The 22481-nt window shown below is 48.2% G+C and overlaps 1 protein-coding gene across 1 annotated transcript; it reads left to right on the plus strand.

Moving 5' to 3' along the window:
- The first annotated feature begins 4716 nt into the window (after positions 1 to 4716).
- Positions 4717 to 18827, plus strand: SHH (sonic hedgehog signaling molecule). Its single transcript, XM_084621350.1, has 3 exons — positions 4717 to 5287; positions 10238 to 10499; positions 17843 to 18827. The coding sequence occupies exons 1-3, from the start codon at positions 4979 to 4981 to the stop codon at positions 18559 to 18561; spliced, it is 1290 nt and encodes a 429-aa protein (XP_084477476.1). The 5' UTR covers positions 4717 to 4978; the 3' UTR covers positions 18562 to 18827.
- The last annotated feature ends 3654 nt before the right edge of the window (positions 18828 to 22481 follow it).

Here is a 22481-nt window from a genome sequence, read left to right on the forward strand (position 1 = left end):
AGGCTGGAGGCAGAGCCCTTACAGGAGAGGTGAGAGGCGCTGGACCCCGCAGCGCAGGTGGGAGGCCTTAGCCCCACCCCCAAGCCGGTGCAGCGGAAGTGGGATGCGCTGGGTGCGCTGGAGCCGGCCCCAGAGGGTTGCCCGCCGGGCGCGAAGCAGCGGCGGCAGAGCCCTGCAGTGAGGCGGGGGGGAGCCACTGGAATCTGGCTGCAGTGCGCGGTGGGGGGGGCGGGAGCGGGCTCATCCCGCTGACAAGCGCTGGAGCTCTGGGGAAGGGGGCGCTGGAAGCACTGCAAGGGGAGGGGAGCGGGGAGAGAAGCCGGACCCTGCTCCCTGCCGCAGCCCGAGCCCCGCGGAGGCGCTGCTGGGGTGGGAGCCTCCGGGAGAAGCGCTGCAGCCGGGTGCTTGGCAGAGGGGGTCCGGCCGTGCCCCTCGGGGCGGCGGGGTCCGGGGGGCCAGCCGGCGCTGTGAGTACCGGGCTCGGGCGGGTCCCAGGCAGCCCTGCCCTAGGTGCGGAAACAGGCCCGACTGAGACTCGGGCCCAGTGGGCGCAGCTGCGGCAGCCAGCGGCCGCCCTCCGCCGCTGCTTCCCTGGCAACTTTCAGACACCGGGAGAAAAGCACTGAGGGGGGCTAGCGCCTGCCGAGCGGCTGGGGGGCGGGATCGGGGGCGCCCTGCCGTGAGTCGGGGGGGGCGCCCTGCCGAGCGCCGGGGAGAGATCGGGGCCCCTGCTGTGCGCCGCGGGTGGGATCGGGGTGCGCTGCTGGGCGAAGCGGAAAGGAGCACCCCGTGCTGTGCCCGAGAGGGAATCGGGGGGCGGAAGGCAGCACCGCTGTGCCAGAAGAGACGTGAGGGGGCCGGGGGAAGAAATGCGCCGATGACAAGGATTCTCTGATTGTGCCAGGGCAGGGCTGGCATCCAGCAGTGGGCAGCAGCGGGCCCGGGAAGTGATGGGGAGAGAAAGGCACAGAGGGCAGGGAGCATCTCACGTGGGTGGGGAGGGGACAGGAGAGTTGGGGAGAGGCTTGCACTGAGCACAGAGGTTATCCAGATGTGCCAGGGCACGGCTGGCCTCCTGCCCTGGGCACAGGAAGGAGGAGAAGTTGGAGGGGGAAGGCTGAAGGAATGGGGACAGAGAGAGCCTAGGTACGCTGTATGGATAGGCAGGGGAGGGAAGCAGTGACGGGCAGCTGAGATAGAGGGACACTGCAAGGAGAGGGCCGGAGTGATGGCTAGAGAGAGAGTGATACTGGCGGAGGTAGATGCAGAGATGCTGCTAATGGAGGGAGACCCGGAGAGCTCAGCAGTAGGGTTACAGGCCTGGGGGGGGGGGGTGGGCGCCAGACATGCATTGATGCTCCGCATTTTAAAGACGGAGCGATGAGGCAATGAGTGTTGGAGACAAAGTGCCAGGAGAAAGAGCGGGTGGCCGGGGGGAAGAGGTGTTAGAACCCTCCTCGCAGTCTGATGCAGACAGAGCCTGGATACAGGGCAGCAGAGAGCCCTGCTTTGTTGTTTCCCTCAAAGAGTTTGGGGCTGCCTGGTGAGGGGCGAGAGTGCAGGAGCGGGCTGGTGTCTCTGGGACCTGGAGGCACTGGGATCTGAAGGCAAAGAGAAGGTGGGAGCAGGCTTGTGAATGGAAAACAGAGACACCAGGCACCTGAAGGCCGGGGGGGGGGCAGCCTTTGAAATGGATGGGACCTCAAGATGGGGCACTTTTATGTCTGTTGAGCCTCAAGGCGGAAGGAAGGAATCCTGTGTCCAGGACCGGAAGCAGAGGAAGGGAGCTGTCTTGCATCTGGGGACCTAGAGGAGGAGAGGGAGCAATCTTTTCTCAGTGGGACGGTCTCACGCAAAAGGAGGGAGCCAACTTGTGTCTGGGGACCTGCAGGCAGCGAAGGGAGCAGCCTCTGTGACCTTTTAGGCATGTGGGAGGCGAAGCCAGGAGCAGTCTGATGGCTAGGGACCTGCAGGCAGAGGGATCAGGGCTCTGCATCCTTCCCTTCTGAGGCTTGGCAGCTTTTCCAGCTCCATTTGGTTGAAGAAGGGAAGATTCTTTCACAAAAGAGCAAAAGAAAAAGCCAAAGGAGCTTCCGAATTTTGAGACAACTGGACTCAACACTGATTTTTTAAATCCAAGACTGAGCGATTAATCCTCCTAAAGAAGGCATCAGTGCCCGAATGGTGGTGGTTGGTTTTTCTTAGTGCACACAGATACACATCTATTATACACAGAATTTACAATCTCAAAAATCCAGGCACATCGGGTAAAAATGTGCTCTGGTCTCTTTATCCCCAGTATTTCTTTAGAAGTTGTGGTTAAAAAGATGTAATTTTAGTAACAGCACAAACTAGTGTTATTGATGCATGCAAAATGTATCATCAAGGCACAAAGGCTGAAGTGAAGAGTCTGCCCTCCTCCTACCACATAGAAATAACCTTCCGTTTGCATTCACGTTCATTTCTCTGCTAGGTCATCAGAAAGTACAGCTGGTAGCCATAGACTTTAGGTGAAACTGACCAGATCCACCCAGAAACCATAGCTCTGCTTTCTTTCACATCTAATTTGATAGCAGGCTGATTTTAAGCTTCCCATCGTTACAACTTTTCTTGATTTCTCCCTTTTCTCCCCCCCATGCATTTATTGCTTGCATTTAATTAATTCCTTCTTTGCGTTTCCTTTCCTGTTAATCTTTGGGTGACTGCTTTGTACATATGGCAATCTGATAATGAGGGTGTTTATCCTTATTCTATACTTCATCATTGCAATGTCCACGCATTTACTAACTGGTGTATCGATCATCTTTCATGGGGGGCGGGGGGAAAGAAATAGGCAGGGGGATAAAGGATTTGTAATATCCCCCACCGTTAGGAGTAGTACTTATAACCTGGCACTATCTAATCAACTGTTACATCAAGTCATGGTGATTGAGGTAACCACATCAAAAGAATATACTTTTTTTGTATAAATTATATATTCCCTGTATCTTGTCTTGGCACACGCACACACACAGACAGAGAGAGGGAGAAGTTAGTTTAAAAAAAAATAGTGTCAAGCAGGTATTTAGCTGTTGTACAACTTGTTTCTTAAACTAAGTTACTTCTCTCTGAGAAGTTAAAAGGTAAATCTTTCCAGATTCCAAGTTTAATCATGGAAAGGGGAAATCAATGTAGTAGTAAAAATTATAAAAAGAAAAGTACTTGGGGGTTTTTTGGTGAAGGGAGGATCACAGGTTGAAATCGGTCTGTCAATTTTGAAAGGAGTTCATTCGGCTTTAAAAAATTGTCTAAAGGAAAATCACATACAGTTCTCTGAAACTCTGGTGTTCTGTTTGTTACAGCTTAGGACAGAAAACTTTTTTGCACTTAAAACTACTTTGTTTTTTGTAAAGTCCATTTTTACACGGTTTAAGTTGATTGAACTTAGTTATGTCGCAGACAGGAAAACTCCCCTGTGCTGCTTGTCCCAAAAAGTTTGCCTTTTTAAATAAAGTGGATTTTTTTTCCTGAATAGGGGAACTTTTGGATTACTTCAACATGTCGCTTAGGATTTTAAAGAACTCTTTTTAAAAAGTCCTTAAAGTTTCTAAATTCTTGGACAAATTGTATTTTCTTTGGAGCAAAAGCAAATGAGCTCTTTACAGAAACAGAAGTGTTTGTTCATAGTGGAACGCTGCTTTTCTGTCTAACCTGCTTTATCAGCACCATCTCTCTGCGATTTTGCTCATCTCTCAACACCTTTGTCTGATTAGTAGCTTTTGGAGATCGGGATAAAGACATCACTTGCCACGCTGCATAAGATAACAATTAATTTAACATTAAACTTATCCCCTTTCCATTCACTTTACTTGGATCGATCTCTGGTAATTGTGTTTGCGGATGCTTTCAATACGATGCTTTTCTAAAAACTTAATGACACCCCACAAGAAGGTATAAGGGTTTTTAATGCACTTCTTAGAGTTAGACCAAAGAAACAAAGCATATAGTCCCAACATGCTCAGGACATCAGAGTCTGGTCTTTTAAAAATATATAATCAGTTCGCTGCTTGTTTCCTTCTTAAGGTACAATATTTTGTTATTTTAAGCTGTTTTGTAATAAAGTACCATTTAACATCTATGTACACTGCAATTGCACCATGTAAAAAAGTTACACACACAAACTTTATAAAACTACCATTTTATATTTAAAAAAAAAACTTTTTTTCCTCCCCTAAGTCAGCCACTTACCTGCTGAAAAAGTAAATGTGTTTGAAAAGTTGCGGTGCTTTCATGCAATGTTTCTTTTCAATGAAAAAGAAAGATACCCTTAGAGGGGTTAACTCTCAAAGGGCTAGTCATTTTGCCCCTGACAGGCTATTTTTCAAAGTTGTTTGATAGCCAACGTTTTATTTTATTTTATTTTTATTTAAACCCGCCCTCGAAAAACTTGAAATGCAGTGAGGCAGCTTGCTAATATTTTTATTTCACAGAGACATCTGTTACTCCTGCTGACAAATGTACCACTCTGCCAAGAAAGTTTAAAAAAAAACAAAACAGCATGTAATTGATGTTATCCCAAGAAAGCGCTATCTCCACCCCTTTCAGCTCCAAGCCCTTCAGGTAAAAGAAAAAAAATATCTTTCAAGAATTTGTTGCCTTTTTGAGGGTTAATACATCAGAAGACAAGCTTGTCTCGCCTTGGCCAATCAGAACTCGGCTCTGGCAGCTATAATATAGAACTAAAGGCAGACTCCTCTCACAAGCGTCTCTAGCCTTGCTACCATTAAAATCAGACCCTTTTTGTCTCTCGATTGCTGTCTCACGACCAAACTCCGATGTGTTCCGTTATCAGCGACCTAAAGCCTGCCATTCCAACACCTGCCTTGCTAGGGATCGGTGGATAGTATACGATTCAGAACGCAGACAAGGACGTAGGAAGAGAGAGATCTAGAGAGACAGCCAGGGATAGACACAGAGAGCTTTGAAGTAATTGGATTCAATGGACGAAATGCTGCTGTTGACAAGAATTCTGTTGGTGGGCTTCCTCTGCGTTCTCTTGGTCTCCTCTGGGCTGACGTGTGGACCAGGCAGGGGTATTGGAAAAAGGAGACACCCCAAAAAACTGACCCCTTTAGCCTATAAGCAGTTTATTCCCAATGTGGCAGAGAAGACCCTAGGGGCCAGTGGAAGATATGAAGGGAAGATCTCAAGAAACTCGGAGAGATTTAAAGAACTAACCCCAAATTACAACCCTGACATTATTTTTAAGGATGAAGAGAACACTGGAGCTGACAGACTGATGACTCAGGTAGAGCTACATAGATACATATATTTTTATTTGTTAGCATATCTGAGCAATCATAAATTAAAACATCTGTCTTAGCATTTTTAAAGACACCCCTCACCCCAAAAACCCCTCATCGGTTAGATTAATATTTAAATATCCAGTTAAGTTTGCAGGGGCATATAGCCATAGATATATATTTTGGGGGGTTGTGTAATACTTACAAATATAACCTTGCCATGACGTTCCCTGTAACTTGGTTAGAGATTTCTGTTTGCATTTGTCCCCAAGGCTGCACTTTGATCAAACGAATTGTATACAGCTAAGAGGACCCCAAGTGTCTAGTGACCGTCAGGCCACTCTTTCATCGGTTGGTACAGCTGCCGACTTCTTTATTTTTATTTTATTGTATTACCCTTCATTATTGTTGTTTGCAAGCGGATTCTAAATTTAGTACCTATGGAGTCTTGTAAATCACAAAGGCATCTGAAGTCCAATCGACCATTACTCTCCTGTTTGTGTATTATATAGCTTGTATTGCAAAACCATCCTTTGCAATTGTGCCCATCAGAGCGTAAATATATTGATATTTCTTTAAGGATGCTCGCCACCAATGCTCTGGTACTTCCAAATGGGAGGGACTTGCAACTTATCAGCATTGCATCACTTCTGTTTTAAAAATCAGATGGCACAAGGTTTACAGCTGGATAAATATTGAATCGGGAGTGGAATCAGAATGCGGAACCATCGTATGCAAAAAATAAACCCTCCCAAACAGCCACATTATTACAATAATTGTTGCTATTGCTCACTGAGAGATAGGTGAACGCAATTAGTGGAGTTTTTGAAACTACATGGAATCGAGATGCCATCTAGGCGCTGGAAATGGGTTTCATCCAAATATAGGTCAACAGCCTTTCCCCCCCTTCCCACTATTATGTATTTTAAGTCCCACCTTCAGTGCTATAACTCAGCTGCAAGAATTACGTTGGGGATGGGAAGAATTTCCTAAACTCTCCCCTTTGCCTCGGCTTGATTTTCCGCACATTTACTAGATTTATTTGGACGAGGGACGTGTCTCGTCCAATCTCCTCCCGACCACCTTAAATCTTACTGTACCTATGAGTGTTGGCGCGCGCGCCTCTGCCAGATAGAAGCGCGAGCCTCAATTAAATATGCACAGGCCACGGTGCAGAGCATGTTGTGTAGAGAGTTCCCAGTCCAATTCGATAGCTTTAATCTCGCCTCCTAATGCAAAAGAAAGGCAAGTGGGAGAGGGTCGGCTGATGACTATTGTGGCATGCATTATAAGATCCAGTCCAGTCCCTCTTATAGCCCTCGGTCATCCTCCCTTGCTGAAAAGATGCAAGACAGTGTAGCTGTGCGCCAAGTCAGACACATCTCGCATTTTCAGCTCCACTTACTCCTCTTTTATCGATCGCAACGGCTAGGATTTCAGTTTGTATCCTATTTAATACGGCAAATGCTGCTGCTGCTGCTGCTAGGAAGCCCGAGGAAAAAAAGAAGACGTGCTTGTGTGTGTGTGTGTGTGTTACCTACACACACACCATACTCATGAAAGAGAAAATGAAGCTTAGGCGTAGAAAGGAAGCGAGAGGGAGAGCCAGACATAGATTGAAATACAGAGGGAAAGAGATGGGGACCCACAGAGGAAGGGAAAATGTGTGATGGTGGGTTTTTTTTTTAAAGGAGGGGGTGGGCTGAAGAGAGGGAGACCCCAGCCTGTGTCGTAGCGTCTCCTTTCTCCTCTACTGCAGCCTTGGATGTGCCCTGTCTCTCTAGCTCCCTGGGAATACAGAGCCTTCTACATGGCTTGCCACTCTCGCTGCAATAGCTGGCAGCATTTGAACTTCTGACCTTCTGTCAACTTCCCTCAGACGAACGAAACGAAAACAAATACTTTTTCCTTCAGTGGCTATTCTCGTTCCTTACACACACACACAAAAAAAAGGGGGGGGGGGTAGATAACACCGCTCTGTCTCATAGCACAGCTTAGGTACCACACCAAAATAAGAGATCAACGTCTGACTGCAGCTTCATTACTGCACCCCCTTTGGGGAGCAAGAGAAGGGAGAAAGGACATCGGTGATTGCATAATGATATTGGGGGAGGGGAGAGGAAGGGACAGGAGTGATCTCATAACCCTGGCTGGAGCTGGGGAGAGGTAATGGGGTGATTGAACAGTAGTGGTTCTATAGCAATGTTCGAGGGTGGGTTGGAGGGGGAACTGCTCGGTGGTCTTCCAATAACAATATTGTAGGGAGGTGGTGGGAAGCTGCCGCCGACATCAGAATTTCCTCATATTGCAATCCTACAACGAGCTGGGCCAATCTCTTTCTTTTCTCTCTCAATCAGCAACCTCTTGTTCTGTTAAATTCAAGCCTTTAAATGCCTGCTTCACAAGCCCTTCAACCATGGAAAGCTCTTCCCTGAATGGAATTGTTAAACTTTCAGAATCGTTGCTGAATGCATTAGCTGCTAGTTAATATTAACTTAAGAAGGGAAAAAACGCAAACAGAGCTAGGTAAGTCAGGTTCTTAACTTTGCAGGTGACAACAGCAGTTTGCTGAATGCCCCCCTCCCCGCCCCATACACACACGCACACACCCAGAGCAACCATTGGCTGGATCTGTGAAAGAGATAAGGGGGCCAGGTCAATATGATAAAGCTGGAATTTGGATGAAATAAAATAGAAATCTAGTGCCATACAGGAACACCACCGGTGCACGATGTGAGGGATTTGGAGATCAACTTGGCATTTAGGAAGCCCACCAGGTTGTTTACACTGACAGGTACCTGTTAAGTGTTTCCTTCGAGCAATTCATTTGTGAAGAGATTAGGGGCTGGCAGGAGAGGGCTTGCTGAACAACTTTGCCTCCACACAAAGCGTTAGTCGAGGCAGCCCTGCTGAGTTTCACGGTGGCTGAACAGAATTGGGCTTGATTTGTGGCACACGACCCAATGAATTAATAAATAGTCTGGTCTTCACGGCTTTTGACTCTGACAGTCCAGCTCAGCCAATATAAAAGGAAGGAAAGTCCTTTAGTAGGTCGTTCCTTTCCCTTTTGTTTTGCCAGAGAGACTTTAGCTCATATGTATAGGGGAAGGAGCTGGAATAGCAAACCTGCCCCTTCTGTTCTCCTCCCTATTTGTTTTCTTAGTTGTAAAATAACACGGCTTTAGACTGCTGTGCAGCTAAGGGCTTTCTCCTTGTCCGTGGCCTAAAACACTGAATGTTTCGCCTTTTTCCTCACAGTATATCTGTGAAAGAGAAATTAACAAGCTAAACTTCCTTACGGTTTTCTGCTTTTCCTAGACTCACATCACATTAGAGACCAATCCGCTCTATCCATAAAAATGTTATATCACATGGAACAATCGGCCAGGGGGTCCAAAGTGGACTCGCCCCGGCGTTTTCCATTGAACTGCCACAGAAGTATTGCTACGGTATTGCTTTATGGCTGTAACATACGCGCTGAAACTTTCTTGTTGAGCAATCCGGTCACGTACCTAAAAGTAGTGTAGCGGCAATCGTGCAAGCGATTGCCCCCCCCCCCCCCTTTTCTGGGAGCTGTGAAAAGAACCTTTGTGGTGTGTTACTTTACATATTGATAACGTGTTGGGGTGAGTCCTCGTGGAGAAAGCCAAACATCCCTACCCACTTGATGCATTTGCCTTGAGCTTTGCTCAACTGCTGGCAACATGCTGTAGTCTCACATTTGCCAATGTGCCTGAAATGTATATTGCTTTTCCAATCCTGGAGGGGTGTGGATGGCAGATTACCTTTTTCTCGAGCTGATCGGTTCATGCAGAGCAGTATTCTATTTAGACTCTGGGATGTGACAGGAATCTACCCAAACTTTTCTTACTTTATTTAGAATGATCTCCCCTAGCCTTGCTCAGGCCTCCCTCTCTGCCCCTTCTTCCCACGCCCACGTTTGTCCATAACCTCTTACAATTTCTCGCCGAACTGCCAGGTCCTGCAGGGTAAATTTGGTAAAACCAAGAAAACAAAGGAAAGGAGCTGGTTAAAGAAAACAGAAAGCTGATCATGTGGTAGTGGTCTGCAGAGTTAAAAGAATGTGGCACTCCATATGAAGAATGCTTGTTGTCACTCCCGGTTTCATATTCTACGCTAGCTCACCTCTGGGTTTGTTGGTTTTTAACATTGCTATCAGCTTGATCCCTCTCTGCTTTTCATTCTTTCCCCTAAGAGATATCGTGTGGGTTTGCTCTTATATATACACGTATGTGTATTTCAAGCAGGATGAATGTTTCTAGCCCAGGCTGGTCTAAGTGAGTGATCTGCGAAGGATAAACTCCTTCTAGCACAGAAAGGCTGTTAACGCGAATTGAGAACCTTTTCATCACCGACTTAAGTTGAAAAGACCCGGAGAGACATTCCAGGGGAAACTATTTGACTCCCAGATGTATGGCAAGTGTTTGTCTTTTGGAAAACTTTACTCTGCTCCCAGCAAATGTGAAAATGCACGTATTAGCTGGAAGACGGAGGAGAGATCATATCAGGCTAAAGGTTTCCTTCTGACACTCAAACAGGTTGCAGGCTGTAAGAAAGTGGGCGATCGGGGTTACATTTCGACCCCACTCACTCCGTACTCTCCGAACTTCAACCTTCTCCTCACCCAGCCTCACTTGACTTCCTACAGCAGACTAACAGGCTTTCCCATTAGGTATCTGAGAAGCTTTTCAATTCCCCTAGGCTGCCCCCTTGAACGGATATATAGGGCGAAGTCACCAGGAGCTTTGACATTGTCGTCAATGGTAGTGGGCCTAGGATCACAGTTTAGGGACTGAGCATAGCTCAGGCCTTGTCCATAGTCTTTAACTCTTGAAATGCCAGGTGTGTGTTATTTTTAGGGTTGGGGGGTGTCAATGGCTGTGTCAATGCCGCAGGGCCTGTGCAATGCCCCTTGTGTGCCCCTGTCCCTGCAGAGATGCAAAGACAAGCTGAACGCCCTGGCGATCTCGGTGATGAACCAGTGGCCCGGAGTGAAGCTGAGGGTGACCGAGGGATGGGATGAAGATGGGCACCACTCCGAGGAGTCGCTGCACTACGAGGGCCGGGCTGTGGACATCACTACGTCGGACAGGGACCGCAGCAAGTACGGCATGCTGGCTCGGCTGGCGGTAGAGGCTGGCTTCGACTGGGTCTACTACGAGTCCAAGGCCCACATCCACTGCTCCGTCAAAGCGGGTAAGGAGGACAGCTGAGCCCCCTGGCCTGCCCCGGGGCATCTAGCCAAAGCACCCCCTTAAGGGCCGTGGGACCCAGGCCTGACAGGTTGGACCCATAGGGGAGAATAAAAGTATCCCAGCAAGGCCGGACCCCACAAGGCGTGTGAACCCCCGCTAAGGCAGCCCCCGAAGGGACTTACAGCATCACTGGGGGGAGAGGGGCACTCCCCTGGGTCTGCTGCTGTTTGTGCCAAGAGCAGGTTGCATCAGAACCGGGCACCCGACCCGGGGGAGGATGCGGGTATCCGGCCATTGCTTTGCATCGCGGCTGGGCTGCAGTGGGAGCGGGGGCGGGGGGCGCTTCTGCGGCAGGCTCTCGCTCTTCTCTTGCCATTGAACGGATTTCGATCCATACCCAAGTATAAAACTCGGTCACACGGATGAGCCAGCCTCGTCCTGTGCTTCTCTGCCTACGTAGGAGGGGCTATGCGGAGGACAGTGCAGATTTAGAGCGGAGCTTACAAAGGCAGGGGAAAGCCCCCATTCTGATCACAATCTGGGCAGAGAACGGATATGGATATTAACACGGTTCTCTAGCTTTCTCACTCCGCCTGCGGGTGGGACGAATGCAAGCCACGCACCTTACGGGCCAGGTCCCTCTCTAGCCCTATGTTAATCATAAGGATGCAAAAACTTGCAGCCAACTCATCCACTCTGTTACTGATTCCCCCTACCCCGACTGAGCACACAGCTCTGCAAAATAAGTGTGTCCCCCCACCCCCGGCATTTATTTTTTTCCCTAAATCCACACCGTATATTACAAATACCGTGACCATTTAAGAACATCTAGCTGGCTGCACGCCCCGAAGTCTAGTAGGATTACTAGTGCCAACCCGCTGGCGTGCGCAGGGAAAAGAAAATTCATGCCATTCATGGCTTAATCTGCAGCCGCTAGGAAACTCCAGGATTTTTTCCCCTGTGCTTACAACGCCACATGCTGTTTCAGCAGAGGAATAACTTGTAACAATAAATCGCGAAATTCGAAACTTCATTTCTGCGCATAAATTGACGCGTTTAGCAAAACTGTTAACAGTGCATCGCCGACGAGCTGGGTTTTTCACCTCTCAGTGTTTGTTGCATAGCATCTAAACTGTATTTTAATAGCCTCTTTTAGCCAAGAAACACTTTTAAAGTGTCAAGAAATACTTAGTTGTGAAAGAAAATAATTACTCTCTCTAAATATATCTGTTTGCTTAGAAATAAGGTAACGAGGGGCCTGATCCTGCTCCCATTCACAGCAATGGCAAGACTTCCATTGACTCCCCTGGGAGCAGATCAGACCCCTTCACCAGCTTTACATTCTGGGGCTGATGAAAAGTAACACTTCTCCTGGCCAATGCAGGCTTTACATTGAGTCCGTGATATTGCTTCGGTTAATCTTCTGGTCTTATTTAGCCAAAGAAATCTCTAAATGGCCTTTTCTAGAGTAAAGATATGCTCAGCTCGAGGTGTCTGTTTGTGATGCACAGTAACCTTATTCCAAATGAACATAATCCAACTCCATGTATATTTCATAGGAGACGAATAATTCCAAGAGAACAAATCTACTCATTAAAATTCCACACACACTTGGAGGTTTGGGGTAATATTTAGTGCATGTCAGGCAGGGTCGTGTGACTGTACAACACGGGCTTCAAGAGAGCAGGCTTGAATTCCGCCAGCTAAGTCTGATTTCAAATTGTCAAAACCTCATTTCATGACAGAGAATCTTATGAGAAGATTAAACCCTATAATTCCAGGCAGGAAGATTCTTTATCTAGATCTCTATTTGCAAAAAGTATGATCCCGGAGATTGGAATGCAAAGAAGAGTTCCCCCAAGGTCTGAATTATTGTCATCAGGACAGAGAAGAGAGGCTGGGGTGGTAAAAGGGACATTGATAATGAGCTACTGCAAGTATTTAGAGCAAGCTCCTACATTTAAAATTCAAATACACATCTTGAGTGTCTTGGAAAAGTGGCTCTGCTGTGCAAATAGTGCTTGGAAGGTCCTGGTTTTTTGGAGAGTATGTGTGTGAATTGGCACATAGGGTTTCTGCACCTGAACAAATAGGGGTAGGGGGGTGGGAGGGAAGAAGCTGGGAAAAAAATGGAAGTGTCCTCTCTTCCAAGAGTGTCTGCATTTATTACATGAATCAGAATGACAATGCTGATCCTTTATTGGATTTTAATTAGAGAACCCAAACAGCACTGCTCAAAGCAGCAGATTTTCACACCTCTGCCAATTCACTGGCATGTTTGTAGAGTTGCTACACTACTAGATCTATTCATCAAGCCCCTGAATATGCAAACAAAGCTCAAGCAAGAGCTTTACTTGGGGCTTGTACTAAGGTGTAGTTTGCTAGGAAAGGACTCTACATAAAGCACATAGCTCGTTTGTTGCCATGTTCTCAGTGAAGAGGCCTTGGAGATCTTGCTGTTTCATTTCTGAAGCACAAGTGATAAAGTCGTTAGCAAATCAATAACATTCTAATTTTCGCCCTTCCTGTCCTTCCTGAGAAAGTCATTAGGAGACTCCCCAAGTGTTTATTTAAATCATAATAGCTTATGCACCAGCTACAGAGGCACAAAAATAAAATCTGTATCTGTGGTCTTACTACTTTTAGGAGGAAAATTACTTGGACTAGAAATTGGCACACTCAGTAACTGGGAGAAAACTGCAGTGAAGTCAAGGAACCGAGGAAATATTATTTCCATTCCACCCTAAGGAATGGAAATAATTTTATCAAATGCCCTTGCTACAGTGGAATACTGTGAGTGCACAAAATACTGTGAGTGCACAAAATACAAAAAAAAAAAAATGTAACTAGAGTGTTTACGAACACCCAGGAATCACTAGGTGAAGTTCCAGACCCTGTGCTATGGAAGAGGGCAGAATAGACAGTCATACCAGTCTCTTCTGGCCTGAAAATCTTTTAAATTTCTACATATTATAGCAATATTTTCAAGGACAGAGACTTCAACTCCATAAATTCGGGTTGATCTTGTTTTTAAAACGGCTAGGATTTCTCTGAAGGACTAATAATGAGGCAGTGGTGACAAGAATAACCAAGGGCCCTAAAATTTAGGATCAGATTAATCCCCCCGAAGTAACCCCAATGACTAGCCTGGCCTTGTGCATAAAGTAGAGGATGTTTTAAGGTTAGGCAGGGGGAGCATACACACCTGACCTGGGCTGAGCAGAGACTTTTGATCTAGCGAGGGAGGCAAATACTCCCGCTTTGGGAGAATGGGTGAAGTGTTGGGTGGTGACTCTTGCATGGTGGGGGGAGAGGGTGGGGGGGGAGAAGAGACTCTTACCTGAGAAGGGAAGGAGCTGCAGAGAATCCTCACCTAACGTGTGGACACAGCGACTGCTGTAGGGGAGTGCTCCCAGGCTCCTAAGGCAATAAGAGGCAGGAGGATCTAGTGGATAGGGCAGTGGACTAAGGGCTTGTCTACACCTAAACTGCAACAAGAAAAGGAGGTCTTGTGGCACCTTAGAGAGTAACCAATTTATTTGAGCATGAGCTTTCGTGAGCTACAGCTCACTTCATCGGATGCATGTAGCTCACGAAAGCTCATGCTCAAATAAATGGGTTAGTCTCTAAGGTGCCACAAGTCCTCCTTTTCTTATTGCGGATACAGGCCAACACGGCTGTTACTCTGATCCCTGGTAAAATGCAAGGGTGGCACTGCTGTGGCACCTCAGTGTAAATACTACCTATGCCCATGGGAGGGGGGTCTCTTATCAGGGCAGGTACTACACCTCCTTAAGAGGCGGTAGCTATGGCAACAGAAGAATACTTCCATCCCTCTAGCACTGTCTACCCCAGGCTTTAGGCTGGTAAAACTACATCACTCGGGTGGGGATTGTTTACATAGCTATGTCTAAGTAAGGTCCCAGTGTAGACCAGCCCTAAGGCTATGTCTACACTGCACTTTTGTTGGTAAAACTTGTCGGCCAGGGCTGTGAAAAAAATACCCCCTGACTAACAAGAGTTTTATTGACGAAAAGTGCCGGTGTGGACAGTGATTTGTTGGCCGAAGATGTTGGCCGACAAAGCTACTGCTTCTCTTTGGGGGTGGTTTTATTTTGCCAGCAGGAGAGCTCTCTCCTGCCACCAAAGAGCCGTTACAGGGAATACCTTACAGTGGCGCAGCCATGCCACGTAAGGTACGCAGTGTGGACATTGCCTAAGAGTCAGGAGCCTGGGGAGCTAAGTCTAGCTCTCCCATTGACTTGCGATGTGACATTAAGCCAGTCACTACACTTCTCTGTGCCTCTGATTCCCCTTCCACCCTCTTGGCTGTTTTAGGTCTGGTCTACACGACAGACCTATATCGGAAGAACTACGTCATTCAGGGATGTGAAAAATCCACACCCCTGCGTGACATCTATGGGCCTAACCCCCTGTGTAGACAGTGCTCTTCGTGGGAGAGCCTGACGCAGCCAGTGCCTCTCAGGGAGGTGAATTAACTGCGCCAACGGGAAAGCTGTCTCTTATCAGCGTAGTGTCTTCATTGAAGCGCTAGAGCAGCTGCACCAATGCAGCGTTTTAACCGTAAACTTGCCCTTGCACGGTCTATGCTACAGCAGCACAGCTATGGTGAGCGTAGACCCTTCCTAAGCGATGGAAGAGTGTCTCCCATCGCTGTAGTTAATCCACCACTCCGAGAGGCAGTGGCTTGCTCCACTGAATGCTTCCGTCAACAGGCAGGTCTACACTACAGCCGGAGTCAATATAACCTACGTCACTCGGGTGTGGAAAAGCCCCCCATCCACCCAGAGCGACAAGTTTTGCGCTGCCCACACAGGTGCTATGTCGGCGGGAGACGTAGCTTCTGCTTCTCACCGAAATGGAGTAATTACGCCGCTGGGAGAGCGCTCTCCGGCCAGCATAGCGCGTCTTCACCAGCTGCGCCAATGCAGCACTGTGCTGTAGACATACCCAACCTAGCGGCGTCTATCCCAGGGGGTTAGGTCAGTTGAACTACGTCTCTCAGGGGTGTGAGTTTTTTCCCCCACAGCCCTGAGCAGAGTAGCTAGGTCACCCTAAATTGTAAAAGGGCACAATTTAACTCTGGACTTTTCTACTGGGGAAATTAACTGGAATAAACTATTCCATATGGACATAATATTGCATAATAAAAGTGATTTTATTCCAGAACAACCTCACTTCAGAAGTTCACTAATTATTCAGCAATAAATTCTCCCCCTCCCCGCCCCCCCAGAGTAGGGTCCACATGGGGAGCTATTCTGGAATAGTGACTGCAGAATAGGTTATTTTGCAATAGCTATTCTGGTCAATTTCCCCCCATGTAGACAAGGCAACATTCATTTTGAAAGGGATCCAGTTAAACTGGCCGAACCTCCAACTAGTGTAAACCACTTACCCTGGTTTAAGTGTTAGCCTATATTGAGTTAGCTTCAGCTTCAACTGGATGATTGCCTGTTCTGTTCATTCCTCTGAAGCAATGGGATTGACCACTGTTGGAAGACAGGATATTGGGCTACCTGGACCACTGGTCTGACCCAGTACAGCCGTTCTTAGGTTCTTTGTAACGTAAGGGCACCTACAAAGGGAGGCTGCAGCACTTTCACAAGATCAGTTTTATTACTTTAGTGAAAGCAGAGCACTCTTCTAGACAAAGCTTTAACTGTCTTGTCTAGTTAGACTGTAAACTCCTTGGGCCAGGGACCGTCTCTGGTGATGTGTGTATCTGGTGCCCAGCACAAGCAGCCCCTGGGGTTTCTAGGCACTACTGTACTACTACTAATGGAGGACGTGGACGGGGGGGAGGTTGCGCAAACTCCTAGGAGAGGAAGCGGTTCACAGCTACTAACCTGAGCCAGAAAGGTGGCATGCAAAGGCCACTGCTATAAATGTGTGCACTGAAACCATAACCCGAGCTATGGGATGCAGACAACTCCTACCCTGGGGATGTGAGGAGGAGGATGCTGAGCAGACCTGGCTAGGGAATTGTACGTCTTATGGGATAGGAGGTGGGGGGGATTGTGGGATGCAGAAAGTCCCTGCCCTTGGCTCTATGGGAGTGGTGGGGGGGGAGAATGCAGAGAGCCCCTGGCTAGATTGTGTGTTGGGGCAAGAAATGAAGCCAGCCCCTAGGCTGAAAGGGTGGGATGCAGAGCAGCTGGCCTGAAGCCTGTGTATAGGATGCAGACAGTGGAGGATGCAGAGAGCGGGGTAGGGGAAGAGGGTGCAGAGTGTCCGGGGGTAGGGGGTGCAGAAGAATGTGAGCAGGGTGCAGAGAGTCCAGGGGAGGGGAGGGGAGGGGAGGGGTGCAGAAAAATGCAAGCAGGGTGCAGAGAGCCTGGTTGTGTGTGCGTGTGCATGTGCAGAGAGCCTGGAGGGGGTGGTTGCAGAATGGGAGCAGGGTGCAGAGTGCCCAGAGAGGGGGTGCAGAATGGGAGCAGGGGGGTGCAGAAACCCCAGGGGGGTGTGTGTGCAGAGAGCAGGGGGGGGCAGAATGGGAGCAGGGGGGTGTAGAATGGGAGCGAGGGTGTGTGCGCAGGGAGGGAGGGGCAGAATGGGAGCAGTGGGGGGGAGGCAGAGAGCTCAGGGAAGTGCAGAGTCCAGGGGAGGGGAGGGGTGCAGAATGGGAGGGGGGGGGAAGGGGTGCAGAGAGTCCAGGGGAGGGGAGAGGTGCAGAAGAATGCGAGCGGGGTGCAGAGAGCCCAGGAGTGGGGGGTGCAGAATGGGAGCGGGGGGAGGGGTGCAGAGAGTCCAGGGGAGGGGAGGGGTGCAGAAGAATGCGAGCGGGGTGCAGAGAGCCCAGGAGCGGGATGCAGAATGGGAGAGGGGGGAGGGGTGCAGAGAGTCCAGGGGAGTGGAGAGGTGCAGAGAGCCCGGAGGGGGGGTGCAGCATGGGAGCGGGGGGGGGGGGGAGGTGCAGAGAGCCCGGAGGGGGGGGTGCAGCATGGGAGGGGGGGGGGGGAGGTGCAGAGAGCCCGGAGGGGGGGTGCAGCATGGGAGCGGGGGGGGGAGGTGCAGAGAGCCCGGAGGGGGGGGGTGCAGCATGGGAGCGGGGGGGGGGAGGTGCAGAGAGCCCGGAGGGGGGGTGCAGCATGGGAGCGGGGGGGGGGGTGCAGAGAGCCCGGAGTGGGGGGGTGCAGCATGGGAGCGGGGGGGGGGGTGCAGAGAGCCCGGAGTGGGGGGGTGCAGCATGGGAGCGGGGGGGGAGGTGCAGAGAGCCCGGAGGGGGGGTGCAGCATGGGAGCGGGGGGGGGTGCAGAGAGCTCGGCCCGGGGCCCCCTCCGTCCGCCCCCGGCTCTAACCCGCGCGCCTCTCTCGCCCGCACAGAGAACTCGGTGGCCGCCAAGTCGGGCGGCTGCTTCCCGGGCTCGGCCACGGTGCACCTGGAGCAGGGCGGCACCAAGCGGGTGCGGGACCTGAGCCCCGGGGACCGCGTGCTGGCGGCGGACGCGCAGGGCCGGCTGCTCTACAGCGACTTCCTGGCCTTCCTGGACCGCGACCACGGCGCCCCCAAGCTCTTCTACGTGATCGAGACGCGGCAGCCGCGGGCGCGCCTGCTGCTCACCGCCGCCCACCTGCTCTTCGTGGCGCCCCCGCACAACCACTCCCAGCCCCAGCCCGGGGCGGCCCGCAGCCGCGCGCTCTTCGCCAGCCGCGTGCGGCCGGGCCAGCGGGTCTACGTGCTGGGCGAGGGCGGCCGGCGGCTGCTGCCCGCCGCGGTGCACAGCGTCTCGCTGCGGGAGGAGGCCTCGGGGGCCTACGCCCCGCTCACGGCCCAGGGCACCATCCTCATCAACCGGGTGCTGGCCTCCTGCTACGCCGTCATCGAGGAGCACAGCTGGGCGCACTGGGCCTTCGCCCCCTTCCGCCTGGCCCACGCCCTGCTGGCCGTGCTCTCCCCCAGCGCCGGCCTGCCCGCCCCGCCCGAGGCGGAGCCCGCCCCGCCGGGCCTCCACTGGTACTCTCGCCTCCTCTACCGCCTCGGCAGCTGGGTGCTGGACAGTGACTCCCTGCACCCGCTGGGCATGGCCGTGCAGGCCAGCTGAGAGCCGCCGCCGCCAGGCCCAGGCAGCCGCGAGAGAGAGAGAGAGAGAGCGAGAGCGCGAGGGAAGAAAAACAAACTCACAGGAAAAAGGAAAGGAAAAAAAAATGTTTTAAAGGAGAGCACGGCTTGAGACAAAATAATAATAATAATAATAATAAAAATAATAATAAAGTAGGACAGTCCAAAGTAGACTTTAAGGAAAACAAAGACCCCGGGAAGTTTTGTTCTGTTTAGTTTATAAATATATTATATATATATATATTTTTATTTGGTTGGTTATTTTGTTCTGTTCTCTTGGTTGTTTTGTTTTTTTCTCCTCTCCTGGATATTTATTGGTTTTGTATTTTAAATAGATGTTTTAAAATGGATATGAACCGGACCTTCAAGAGCCTTAAGAAGTTTCTTTGATAATTTATTATCGCCTGAACTGCACTCACAGGGGAAAACATTATTTTGTGAGGCCAAGCAAAACTGCGCGGAGTCTATTTTTCTACATGTCACACGTGTCCTGACTTTCAGAAAGCAAAATTCTGTCCTTTCCCAACCCTCCATTGCAATGCTCCTTCTGTTCAGCAAGTCTAAACAAACAAAAAAGACAAACTTCATGGGGTCCATAAATTATATTTTTGTACACAGAATTGTAAATTAGATTTTTTTGAGAGATCAATACTTAACTTGAATCACATTTCGTTTTTGAAATAGTGTAAAATATGAGAATATATTATTTTAATTTAAATAGTTTCAACTGTAACATCATTTCCTGTATTTTTCATGTTTCGTAAATATTTTGCTTTGTAAAAACACCATTTGGGCCACATTCTTGGAAGTCAAGACTGTTACAAACTTTTTATTTACAAAATCGTAAGAAACTTTGTTATTTTGAACGTCAAAAAAAAGAAGAAGAAATGTATGAGAAAATAATATTTTTTCAAAAGCGCACATGGCGGTGATTCTGTGACGATGGAGAGGGTAGTTTGTACAAAGGGGGAAAACGGATGTTTTGCATTAATAAATTGAGAAATAACTGCTGTAAATTTACTAAAATGTATTTTTGAATATTTTGTAATAGTTTTATAGAAATAAAAGTGTGCCGTGCACAGTCTGGTTAGTGTATAATAACTAAGAGTTCCTGGTGCATCCCCTTTTTTTTTTTTTTTTTTTTTCCTTTTTTCTTTTTTCGCTTATTGGTTTAGGAAACGGGATACCTACAGAAATGCCCATTGTTTTCTTTAGATGCGTTGCTTACACTTTGAATTCTGCTAAACTTAAGGAAGTAACCAAATACATCACATCAGCTCTTGGGAAACCTCAGATTTGATGTACTAACAGTAGAACCTCACTTATTCTCGGTAATGACTGGCAGGCACATTTTGGATTACTGCAGTCTGGACCAAATCTTGCCACCCTTTCTCAGGCAAAGCTCCACTGTTCCAGATTCTGTGTTCACTTAAGAACTCATCCAAAGACCACTGAAGGCAATGGGAATCTTTCCATTGACTTCTCAAAGGAGAACATTGGACGATTAAGGCAAACTAATCCTCAAGTGAACCACGGTGCCCATGAAGAGCCCCAGTGACTTCTATTAGTTTGCAGAAATGGGGTTCTAAACGGATGTAAATCTGGTGCAGCCACACCAACTTCAATGAATTACTCTGGATTCATACTGCTGTAGCTGAAAGAAGAATCTGGCCAGTAGATTTCAGTGGCTGTCTTGCCTGAGTAAAGATGCAGGGATTGGAGCTTTTTTAAAATCAACAAGGAAGAGGGAAAAAAAACACAATATAAAAAAAAAAAAATCAATCAAGGATATTACATCAAATATACTTTTTCATTTATTCTGATGCATTATGTAGTTATAACTATTTATGATACTTCGCAATATATTAGTAAATGTACTGGAGTGTATTCTATAAAATTAGTGATGCAATCTGAGTAATATGTGGTCTCACTACTGTACTCGAGATAAAATCTTTGGTGAGGATCGGGGTATGACTACCAGGCTTTTGGTGAGAATTGTCACATGTGCTGATTAGCAAGGTGCCAGTTAGCGAGGTTCTGGTGTATTTTGTGATACCTCCCTACACCCCAAAGGAAATTTTTCTATTTTTAAAAATTTTGCAAAACAGTGTGCGCATTTCAGATAAGAACACTACATAAGGGAGACTTCCTTGCCTTTTCACTTTTTCTTCAGTTTTGATTACAGTTAGGATGATTACACTTCAGTTATCATTTTGCTCCAGAAGTTTAGCAAAGTCCTCCCCTGAGCTGGAAAGCAACTACCTTGCACTCAAACAGTCTTCCAAGAGGTCTGCTTGGGCTTTGAGGCTCTTGTAAGGTGGCAGTTTTGGGAGGAGGAGGTTCATAATTTTTTAATCCTTAAAGTGTGTCTGTTTCTGGAGCAGTAGTAGGCTGTGATGGCCAAATTCTGATCATGTGTACATCATGTACAATTCATTGACAATTGGATGTGCTCTCTGTCCTCTGACAGTCTCTGGTTTTGTGACCTCTTTTCCCTCAGAAGTGTCTGGGATTGTGTGTACATTGAAAGCAGAACCTGGGGGTGTAAGCTCTTTATGCTCAGAGTGTTGCAGTGTTTTGGAGTTGTGAACTACCTGTGTCCGAATACAGTAGTCTCTTTGGGAGGAGATTAAATCTCTTGGCCCACCGTTTGTGGTGCTGTTTTGAGGCCCAATCCGGCTCCCACTGAAGACAATGGGAGCCTCTTCACTGAATTTAATGGGCGTTGGATCAGGCCCTTAGACAACAATCTCCTTGAGCTCAAAGTAGGACAACATCTGCAGTTTGTAAACTATCTTACCTCAGAACACGGCAGTGCCTACTCGCTCTGAGCTCAGACTACAGCAGTGTCTGGGGCTGCAGATTCTGTCTTCCTTCTTTGGCGAAGTCTGGGGCTATAATCAATCTCAGCTCAAAACGTAGTAGTATTTGGATTGTAATAACTTCAGACTCAGCTTGTGGAAGTGTCTGGACACATAATTACTTCACAACCAGACAATGAGTGTGGCTGAGGCTGTAATCTCTTTAAGCTCACTGGCAGTGCATGGAGCTGTGCACTCTGCCCACAGAGTTTGGTCGGTCAGAGTTGTAAACTGTCTGCCACCCCAGAGTGGGATATTGCTTGAGATTGTAAACTGCCTGGCCTTGCAAAGTGATGGCCTTGGGTTTGTAAAGTCATTCTCAGTTCAGGCTGTGCTGTGTCAATGTCATTAGGGTTGTAAACTCTCTGCCATTAGTTATGCTAATACATCTGGGGTTATAAATGCCCTGAGCTCAGAAAATGGGTATTTCTGGGTATGTAAGATATGATCTCAAAACAAACGAATCTCTGAATTTTTAGGAGTTTTGTCCTTAATGTGGCAGTGTCTGGGCATCTAAGCTCTCTTATTAGTATCTCTGACCAGCAGCTGGGCCTCTACAGTTAGACTGTGACCATGTCAAAGACTGTACTTTCTCAGAGTTCACACTGTTACAGTGTTCAGGGATGCAGGCTATTGAACTTAAGGCACAGCTGTGTCTGGGGCTGTACTAGAAATCAGAAATGTTAGAGTTGAAAAAGACCTATTAGATCAGAGCCCATTCCCCTGAAAGGGTAAGACATAGTCCCCAGATGTTGCTGCATTTGATCTTAGCCAAAAGGCCAAGAAGAGCTCAGAGCATTGCCGTGTGAGAGCAGCTAAGATGCTGTGTTATGTAAAGAAACACTGTGCTGTGTTTTCATTGCACATATTTCTAATAACTAGATGCTCCCTTTTCACGATCCATTTATTACATCTCCTATTGATACCTTCAGAGCTTTATGTCTTGAACACCCCTCCATCCTCTGCATTAGAAGTGCTTTGTTGGATCAATAGAGAATCTATAACTAAAGCTCTCGTATGAAGGATCTACTGTCTTAACATT

This window comes from Lepidochelys olivacea (assembly GCF_965140295.1).
Source record: "Lepidochelys olivacea isolate rLepOli2 genome assembly, chromosome: 2".
In the NCBI taxonomy this organism is placed as follows: Eukaryota; Metazoa; Chordata; order Testudines; family Cheloniidae; genus Lepidochelys; species Lepidochelys olivacea.